The 10209-nt window shown below is 48.4% G+C and overlaps 1 protein-coding gene across 1 annotated transcript in view; it reads left to right on the top strand.

The window, feature by feature from the left end:
* Window positions 1-3420: 3420 nt before the first annotated feature.
* LOC135455543 (TOG array regulator of axonemal microtubules protein 2-like) overlaps window positions 3421-10209 on the top strand; it is a 17848-nt gene continuing 11059 nt past the window's right edge. The window contains exons 1-5 of the mRNA XM_064728873.1: window positions 3421-3473; window positions 4828-4933; window positions 5670-5900; window positions 8097-8191; window positions 9343-9454. Of these exons, the coding sequence (XP_064584943.1) occupies window positions 3421-3473; window positions 4828-4933; window positions 5670-5900; window positions 8097-8191; window positions 9343-9454 (597 nt within the window). The remainder of the gene's footprint in view (window positions 3474-4827; window positions 4934-5669; window positions 5901-8096; window positions 8192-9342; window positions 9455-10209) is intronic.

The raw sequence follows: 10209 nt of genomic DNA, 5'->3' as shown, positions 1-10209 counted from the left end.
CCAATTTGGGCTGCGGAAGAGTGGAAGGATATCGCTACTCGGTTAGAGAAGTTACCTGTGAAGGTTCGCCATGTAGATGCCCATGTCCCCAGAAGTAGAGCTAATGAAGAGCAGCAAAACAACCAGCAAGTACATCAGGCTGCAAAGATAGGGGAGTTGAAGATAGATCTCGACTGGGAGCATAAGGGAGAGTTATTCTTAGCACGATGGGCCCACGATGCCTCAGGCCACCAGGGTAGAGATGCCACCTATAAGTGGGCACGAGACCGAGGGGTGGATCTAACCATGGACAGTATCTCTCAGGTTATTCGTGACTGTGAGACGTGCGCTGCCATTAAGCAGGCCAAGCGACTGAAGCCCCTCTGGTATGGGGGGCGGTGGTCAAAGTACAAATACGGGGAGGCCTGGCAGATTGATTACATCACACTGCCTCAAACCCGCCAGGGCAAGCGCTATGTACTAACCATGGTAGAAGCCACCACAGGATGGTTGGAAACCTACCCTGTGTCCCATGCTACAGCCCGTAACACTATCTTGGGCCTTGAGAAGCAGGTCCTTTGGAGGCACGGTACTCCCGAGAGAATTGAGTCGGATAATGGAACTCATTTTAAAAACAATCTTATTAATACTTGGGCTAGGGAACATGGCATCGAGTGGGTATACCATATCCCCTATCATGCACCAGCTGCAGGGAAGGTGGAAAGGTACAATGGATTGTTAAAAACCACCTTAAAAGCATTGGGTGGGGGGTCTTTAAGAAACTGGGAGCAACATTTGGCAAAGGCTACCTGGTTAGTTAACACTCGAGGCTCCACCAACCGAGCGGGTCCTGCTCAGTCTGAGCTCCTTAATATAGTAGATGGGGATAAAGCCCCAGTGGCCCATGTCAGAGGTTTGTTGGGAAAGACAGTATGGATCAACCCTGCCTCGAGTACAGACAAACCCATCCGTGGGATTGTCTTTGCTCAAGGACCAGGTAATACATGGTGGATAATGCAGAAAGATGGAACAACACGGTGTGTACCTCAGGGAGACCTGATTGTGGGATGAGACTCATATATGAATGTCATTGTTTGTTGAATGTGAGACAGAAGGAAACTGTAAGTGTCAAAGGTCTGAGCAAGTAAGATGAGAGGAATGCGTAAGTGTCAAAGGTGTAGGTCTGAGCAAGTAAGATGAGAGGAATGCGTAAGTGTCAAAGGTGTGAGTAAGTGAAATGAAAGTTTTTTATTGTATGTTCACGATATGGGATAAGGGGTGGAGTGTCGTGGGGTGACAGCCTTCAGCCTTTATCCCAATATCGTGTGTTGTGTCTGGCAGCTGTGCCTTCTCCACACCCCCCCCCCGGGCCATCTTGCTGTGGCCGGATGGGGAAGAGGCGGGGGGGGGTGTGCCTAGGCGCTTTTGCTTTTGGCTTTTGCTGCTTGGCTTGGCTAGCTGCTTGCTTGCTTGCTTGCTTGCTTTCTGCTTTTTTTTTTGTGCTGTTTTTTTTTTCTTTTTTCCCTTTTCTTCTCTCTTTCTTACCTGTCCGGATTATCTCACCCCGAAAGGTTGTGGTGGTTCTGGTCCGCCCAGGGACCGCCAAGTGTCCGGTTTATCTCGGCTGTTTGAGGGGCCTGGAAAGGCCCAGAGGTGGCCTTGGGGCAGCCCGCGTATCGAAGGACGAGAAGAGGCTTCAGTTCTTCTTTCTGGTTTTATGTTTATTAATTGTTTATCTAAAAGATGTTCTTTCAGCCGAAGAAAGATCCGCACAGCAGTCAGCCATGGGCACACTGTCTCGGCCCTCCGGGGCAGGCACCTATCTTTATACCCATTGTGACGTGTACAATATTTATCATTTTTCCCCAATACCATCTATTGTTATAACTCGGTGTACTCTTAGTAATAACCAATAGAAAGGTGCCACCGTGGCCAAAGAAGATGGAGGAGAGGAGGAAGAAGAAGAAGGACAGGACACACCCCAATTCCTCCATCTTACTCCTCTAAACCCCCCTGTACATAAATCCTAAACCTTGTGTCTCACTCTCTAATTAACTAATCCCTTCACCATTCACCCGGTGAAGCCCTCATCCTCGTCGTCTCCTGTGTAGGGTTAAAGTCCAGCTACCAGACACTTCTGGCAACATTCCAGGACTCCCGAGCCCCCCTAGGGTCTCGGTGGCTCAGCATCTCAGGACTGAGATCTTGAGATCCGACACTTACCCTCCCCTGAAGATACTGGACCGGCTCCGGACCTGGCCTGAGAGCTCCAGGACACCCGAAGCCTGCGACAGAAGCTCGGCGCCCTCACAACACAGTCTGGTCCCTTTTCTTTTCTTGTGTTGGGGAGTGTTCTTTTTGTTACTTGTAAATAAATAGGTTTTGTTTTCCACTTTGCTCCTCCGAGGAATTCCTTCCCGAACCCGGTGTTGGGGGAGGGGTGGTTGGAGGTTTGTTTTGTTTTGGGGGGGCTCCCTTTTGGAGATTTCCCCCGAATTTGTCCTAAACCAGGACACCTGTCCAGAAAAAAATCATGCTTGGATCTCAAATCAAAATAAAACGAGGAGAGAGTCAGGTTCTGAATAGGTATAGCAAGAACTAAGAAATTTTTTTGCAAATATGTTGAAAAGTTGTTTGTACCTGCTGCAAAAAGGGCAGATTAAAGACTTGCACCCTAACTTGCAAGCTGAGGTTTGCCTGTTCTTTCAGGACTGATTTCTTGAGGCCAGACACTGAACCTAATCAGTAAGAAAATCAAAACCACAGGAGTAGTTTGGAGAATATTGGAAATTATTCTGTCATGATGCTTTTTGCCTATAAGTTCTGGCCATCATCTGATTGGAGTAATTAGAGGAGATTGAAGCCATCACACTGTGCCTGTGCACACAATTCCTTCCCAGGGGTAATCCATGAAGCAACGCTGACACATCCACACCAGCAGCTGCCGCCACACAGCCATGAAGCAGAGAATATGTATTTCTGCTACACTTGGACAGCTGAAGATGCCTCTGCTGAGCTAATTTTAGTGACTGCCCACCAAAGATGAGACCTTGTGGTCAGTCTCCAACAAGTCAGGGCAGTTAATATTGTGCCTAAATGAATAAGTCTAGCAATACAGAGACCATGGGGCCTGAGGAAAGCCAACAGCTGTGGGAGATTTGTTCCGTATCTTTCTTTTTACTAATTTATTGCAGTGAATTATTTCAAGAATGGAAACTTTTGGCATACCATTGGCTGGAAGGTTGGTCAGTCTTCCATTCATGACTCCTCTGAAAGCATCACCCCAGTGTTTTTATCAGTAGCTCTTCCATCATTGTGGCTCACACAGCATTTCCTGCAGCCCTTCCTGGAGTCAGGGAAAGTCACCAGGAGAAGGGGGAGAAAGCTGTGTGCAGAGACTGTGTCAGCTGAAAAGACATTTGTTTCCTCTGATTTGGCTGAATGAACTGCAGGGACTGGCCACAGAGCCGCAGTGAGGAGGCCATGGACCAGAGGTTCAGTATGTGTGACTCAGTTTCCTGATAAACTGTGCTAAGAAAACCCTGCATCCCTCCTGCCAGATCTAAGACACTCCAAGAAAGCTGTTGGAACATTGGGAACTCAGAATTGTTTGCATTTTGAACAATTGCCTTATGAGCGCTTTTGATTGTTTTTGTCATTTTGTGTTGATTCAGTTGATCCTTCAGAGAAGCTTTCCTAATAATATAAAACACTGGGAACTGTGAAGACCCTGGGGGGGCATTCCCTGGTCTAGGGTGACACAAGAAGCTTCCCTCAAAAAGCTGTTAGACCCCATTTGCTCCTTTCCCTGTTCCTATGTCTGTTCCTGTGTTCCTGAGCCACACCTTCCCTATTCCCTGATTGGCCCCCTTATCTTTGTACTGCCCTGAGATCAGGGTCAGCCCCTCATCGCAGCCTCAAGAGGCACCTCAGACGCTCAGCAGTCAAGGCAGTAACATATGGACAGGACACAGATGGCAGTTCATGGCTGGGAGAGCATTCGTAGACATATCCAAGGACAAATTTCCCAGGAACTCTCCACAGCTCTGGGGTCTGCCCATCAGCTCTGTCAGAAGCTGCAGCAGAACAACCAAAGTCCTAAAAAGCAGCTTCCAGACAATTTTCCTACCATCCTGCCTGAGTAGCCGGGTTGCTTGCTGCAAAACACTCTTTTTCTCCTCTTCTGCAATGCCCTGTGGACACTTGCAGCCAAAATAAAAAGCTCCTGGCCCTCTGTGTGATGTGATAATAGAGTTTTTATATTTCCATGCTGGGATGAAAGAAAGCTGTGCTGTGGGTCAGGAGAGGCCAGGACTCACTTGGCCTTCCTGCAGGCTGAGGTGGTCCCAGCAGACATCCTGCTGCTTTTTTGGGGAATGTGTGAGGGGGAGTGGAGGGGGTGACAGAGAGGCCGAGATCATAGAGTGGAAACTCAGCTCCAGAGTGGCAGTGCAGACTCCCCCTGCTGAATGCCTGCTGGGGCTGGCAAAGAAGGAAAATGCCCCAATAACAGCCCGCTGGCACTGTGTCTCAGGGACAGGTACAGGGAGGTGACAACAAACAGCAGCATGGCCCGGTCTCACAGCTCCTAGGAAGCAGTCACAGAGGGGCCTCATGTGCCAGAGATTTCAGAAAGGCTGTCTTCTCAAATGGCCACTCTGAAACCCCTCTCTTTGCCTCTTGGGTTTGTGAATGCTTTTGACAGCCACAGCATCCTGGGGCAACGCGTTCCACGATTTCATTAAGCACTCCTTGAAATGAACCTCCCATTGTTCACTGAGCTGCCAGCCTGGTCACTTCAGAGGGTGCTGCCTTGGTGGAGAGAAAAATCAATCTTCTGCCTTTCAGGGAGCTGAAGGAGAAAGGACTCTTCACCATCCAACACCTGGCTGGGTCCCATTCAGAGGTCCTGCTTTGTAGACTTGGTGAGGTTTGCTTGGCAGTTACCAGCGAGGTGAGAACATTGTTCTGAGTTGTCCCCCATACTTCATACACAGTGTGTAGAGTAGGTATGTGCTTGGTCATCTCCATGTGTGCTCAGGGTCTGCCTTCATTTCTGGTTTTAGATCTGAGATTTCTAATGTCTGTCAGCTGTCTGTAGGATCTGTGGGTGCATGCAGCTGTATTTACTGGCAGGTCGGGTATCTGACACTCATCTTTGAGTGTGGTGCCTTTATAATGCAATGTGCAAATGCAGAAACTGAGACACTAATGATGTTATTTGCCAGAGTCCCAATCTCTGCCCAAGCTGCGATTCAACACTGTAAATTATTCTGTAGACCTGAGCCTGTGTTTTCTGTTTCCTGGCTGAGTGCTTCAACTGCTGGTGTTGCTTTTTGGAACAGGAGCACCTGACTCTTTTATCATTATGACTTGTGCCTTGATGATTTGAAAGCAGCCCTTGCTTTTATTTCTAGTAAAAGGGCCTAAAATCAAAGCTGTGGACAGTTTAGAAGGGTTAAGTAGAACACTTAATGAAATTTTTATTTTAGGCCCGCAGTGAGCAGGTCTGAGGTCAAAAATTGGTGCCAGAATAAGTGCCTTTCTGTGCTTGTGCTCTCCAGCTCTTCCTCTACTTGGATGTTCCCCTGGACACAGTGGGATGTGTTGTCATTTCCTGGGACTTCTCTTGAAGGAAACTGGTTTTCTTTTCAAGGTGATTCTTATGTTTCCCCTCATGACTTCCCCAGGTGACCAACCTCCGTTCCAAGGTGTCCTGCTCTGCCATTGTCACTCTGGGAGAGCTCTCTGTGACCTTGAAGAAGGACATGGACTCTGAGGTGGATGAGGTTGCTCAGGTCCTTCTCCAGATGGTGTCCAGCTCCCCAGAATTTGTTCAGAAAGCAGCCAGTCAGACCCTGGGGATCATGGTGGAGAATGTGACTCCTGCACGAGCAATGACTGCTCTCATGGACATGGGAGTCAAATAGGTTCTTCTTTTAGTGATATTCTTCACCTTTGTGTGTGTGGGAGGGAGAAGGGATGAGACAGAGAATGGGAATGGTGGGAGGGAAGGGTCCTGTATCCTGCATCTTCTGTGAACTCAGTGACTTGATTCTCCAACCAACCTCACTTCTTTCCTCTTGTCACCTATTTCTGCCCTCCTGCAGCCTATCACTTCTCAGAATCACAGAAGTATAGAATATGGGGAGTTGGATGGGCCCATCAGGACCATCGGGTCCAGCTCCTGGCCTTGCCCAGAACAGCCCAAGGGTCACACCAAGTGCCTGAGATTGTTGTCCAAATGCTCCTTCAGCCCTGTCAGGCTTGGTGCTGTGACCACTGCCCTGGGGAGCCTGTTCCAGTGCCCAACCACCCTCTGGGTGAAAAACCCTTTTTCCTGATATTCAATCTAAAGCTCCTCTCACTCAGCTTCCTGCTGCTTCCTGGAGTTCTCCCAGTCTGTCAGATTTTCCTAGATGTGGTGTCTGCAAAGGCCAAGGATAGAGCCTTGTGCTTTTGTGGGCAGAGGGACAATTGCAATTGCAGCTGTGAGCAGTGTTTGGTATTTCACAGCACTAACAACAGAGGCCCTGGGAAAACCATGTCTCCTCATGATGCCACTAACTTGAGAAATGAGGAGGGTCCTTGCTGGGGTGTGGAGCACATGGGGGACAATCTGCTGGGTGTGGCACAGCCTGCACAGCAGGTGCAGCTCCTGCCAAAGGAGTCTTGTGTGACTGTCCTGGCCTCAGGGCTTGAGATGATGAATCACTTTACAGGCACCTCCACAGGCTGACTGCCATGGGACAGTTGAAGCAAATGCTGCCATAAATGTTGGTTCTGGGCCTGATAGTTCCCAAGAGACTCTCTCTAGAACAGGACAGCCTGGCTAAACTGCCTGCCACCCTTTCCTCAGCTTTGCAAAAGGGTAAAACATTCTGATGGATCCATTGCCAAGCCCCACAGAAGAAACAGGCTGCATTGCTGGATATTCTGCAACTTCACAGCCCACCACATGTTTTCCCTGCATTTGTTGTTTTCCAGGGTTCTGCAGATTTGGGGATAAATGGGTGGAGAGAGCCTCAATCCTGCTGCAGTTCTGTATTGTGGGTGCCCTCTTGAAATAAACAGGGCCAGGAGACTTCTTCTCCTTTTTATTGCCTTTATTAATAGTGATCAGCTCAGGATTGGGCAGCTCGGCAGGGCTGCAGTCCCCGTCGTGTCTCCCAGGGCGACTCAGAGGAGGAGGATATGCGCAGCTCTGTCCACTAGGGGCAGAGCTGGGGAATCCAGTCCTCGTGGGAGCCTTTAGGGCGTGGTGTCCCTGTCAGATCTTAGTTTCCCTGGCTGTGTCCCACCTGGTCCCGGCGTCGGGACGACTCTCTGCTCAGGGCGAGAGGGGCTCCGAAGGTGTTCAGCATCTCTGCAGGCTCAGCACTCGGCTCTTCACGTCCAGACATCACTTTAGTCTGTCAGCTCTTAGGTGGCTCGTTGTTTTTAGGGTTTTCTCGTTGCATTTGGAGTCAGGGTCTCAAAAAGCATGCTGGTATTGGAGTCACTTTGCATAACCCCCCCCCACCCTCTCAGGTGTCTTCACTATGCTGGGAAAAGAACACCTTAGCCTCGGGGAAGGGCCATTACCTCACCCTAGCCAGGGCTTTTACTAATACAAAAGGGGAGATAAGCTACAACGACCCGTGATTACAGTAACAAAGCACGCAGAACCCTGGCAGGGACAGAGATCCGGCTGCCTCTCTGTAACTCTTTCTCACAAAAAATATTAACCGAATTTTTGTTCATAACACTCTGATGGGTCAGCATGAATTGTTCTAAATTTCTAAATTATTCATATGTCATCTATTTCTTTAATCTTTCTCAGGTAAATACTGTGAAAGAAATTGATTATCAGACAGTGCAGGGAGACTGAATTCCTCCCTCTTCCATGCAGGCAGGCCTTGTGTGCAATGCTACCTTTGTGTTTAGCTCAGGACAGAACCTTCTGCAGGTGTCTGAAGGCGCAGGGAGAGCCCAGGCTCCTTCCCCCAGCAAGGAAAGGGAGCAGCTCTGGCCAAGGCCGGCGCTGCTGCTGCTCCAGGGTTTGCTCTCTCCTCCCCAGCAGCCGCCCCGCCCCGGTGCGCGAGTGTGCGGCCCAACTCCTCCTGTCCCTGATGGAGAGAATTGGAGTCACCCAGCTCGCAGGCACACCCAGGGCTGAGAGGCTGCCACACGTGGCAGGGAAGTTTGCTCAGGACTGCCACAAGGACACAAGGTAATGATCTTCATTTCATCTCCCAAAACAGGAAAACCATTTTGTGTCTGGCTATAAAGGTGAAACCACACAAGAGTGGAAACCAAAGGGAATATGAAGTTACCTCACGGTGTGAATAAGGGTCATAGAATTATGTGGAAGGGACCCATCAGGGTCATTGAGTCCATCTCCTGGCCATGTGCAGTGACCCCAAGAATCACTCCATGTGCTTGAGAGCATTGTCCAAACTCTTCTTGAGCTCTGTCAGCCACTGTGACCACTGCTCTGGGCTGCCTGGGCAAATGGCTGTGCTGGGAAACCTGAGGTTGGCCAGCAAAAAGGAGCATTGCCAACTTTTTCCTGTGGCTTGAAGGATTCTTTACTGAGATCGAAAGAGCTCAGATCAGCCAGTCCAACACTTTTGTTTGGCCTTAGGTGCACAAGAGAAAGCCAAAGTGTTGGCTAATGTTCATCACTGAAGGATCGCAAACATCCATTTCTCATTAATTTCAGACTATCCTAGAAATATTTCAGGGATCTTTAGCCAAAATATTCAGTCTTTCTAAACCTGTTCTGCTGATTTCTAGAATGCTGTTATCTGTGGCTCAGTGAGCTCCACATTACTTCTTGAAAAAAACCTGTGGTTTCCTAGCGGCAAAATCAACCCAAACCACCAAAATCCCCTTCCTCTGGTGATTAAATTCCCATTAATAACTTCCAAGAGTAACTAGCAGAGCAACTAGCTGTCCCTGTGCATACACATAGTATAGAATAATCAAGAGGATGCATGAGGTGTTTTGTCCTGGCTTCCCTGCCAGTTAAAGAAAGGCAAATTACTGTGCAATGGCAGCAAGACATGTAATAGGCTCTGACAACAAAGCAGATGTGTTTTGCTTGGTCCCTGGGATCCTTTGATGCCACAGAAGCACACCCCCAGTTTCAGAGTGAAATGGTATTTTTCTGTTGCCCCACATTCTCCTCTTGCCCCTTGTGTTCAGCTGACAGCACTGTGCAGTGTCAAGTGAGGTAAATCTCCCACTTTGTGAGTAGGTAATGCCTTCTCATGCAAGCATTGCCCCTGATGAGTTTAAGGTATCAGTCTCTTCTGTTAACACTCTTCCTGAAGTGTTTGTTCACTTTTGCTTTGTTTCCTTCCTTCCTTCCTTCCTTAGGCATTATGGACAGGAGATGCTGAAGATGTTGCTCAATCATCAACAATTTAAAATGCTTTTGGAACAATCTCTTCCCCCCTTCCCCCCCCCCCCCCCCCCCCCCCCCCCCCCCGTGACCTGGAAGATATTCTGATAAGAATTAGGAAGAAAGTAAGTGCTTGGCAGGAGAAATGTCTCCTTTGTGCAAGTATTGCCACTGCTAATATGAGATTAAACGTACCCAATCTGTCTTTAGCTCATTCCTCTTCTGCTGAATCATTTTGCTCCTGGGAATGAGCTGTTAATCCTCAGCCTGTTCAACTGCAGACCACAAAGGAACTGATATTATTAGGGAAGAAGAGGGGTTTTGAATATTTTCAATATTGGTCACAAAGAGGAAAGGGAAAGAGGAGAAAATGGGTTTACATTTAAGTGTAAGCCCCCACCATGCTCTCCCTACTCTGCCCCCTGTAAAGCAATTAAGTGAGAATTGTGCTTCTGAAGATAACAGAGTCTTTGCAAAGGACACTGGAAGTAGTAGTGCCAAGAAAATTCCCAAATTTACAAAAGATATCCAAGTCAATCCTAGTTACTACAATTACTGTCTGTCTTTTGGGAATACTGCCCTGCTATCAAGCCCTGTGGAGCTGGAAGAAGCTTGGTGAATTCAGCAGCATCCAGTGAAAAATCCTTTGTTTGTTTGGGGGAGGATTTAATTTTTTTTAATCGACATTATAGAAGGGAGCCTGCCTTTGTGCAGGCATAGGGAGAGTGAGTGTTGAACCAAATCGACTTCCAACACAATGGGCCAACCCCCAAAAGAGTCCAATTTTTTGTGCTGATTCCTTTACAAACACTTGTTGCCTACTAGTTTGCATTATTCCATTT

The sequence above is a fragment of the Zonotrichia leucophrys genome, chromosome 18, assembly GCF_028769735.1.
Source record: "Zonotrichia leucophrys gambelii isolate GWCS_2022_RI chromosome 18, RI_Zleu_2.0, whole genome shotgun sequence".
NCBI classification, from domain to species: domain Eukaryota; kingdom Metazoa; phylum Chordata; class Aves; order Passeriformes; family Passerellidae; genus Zonotrichia; species Zonotrichia leucophrys.
Note: the sequence above shows the minus strand (reverse complement) of the source record. Positions and strands in the feature narration are given on the sequence as shown.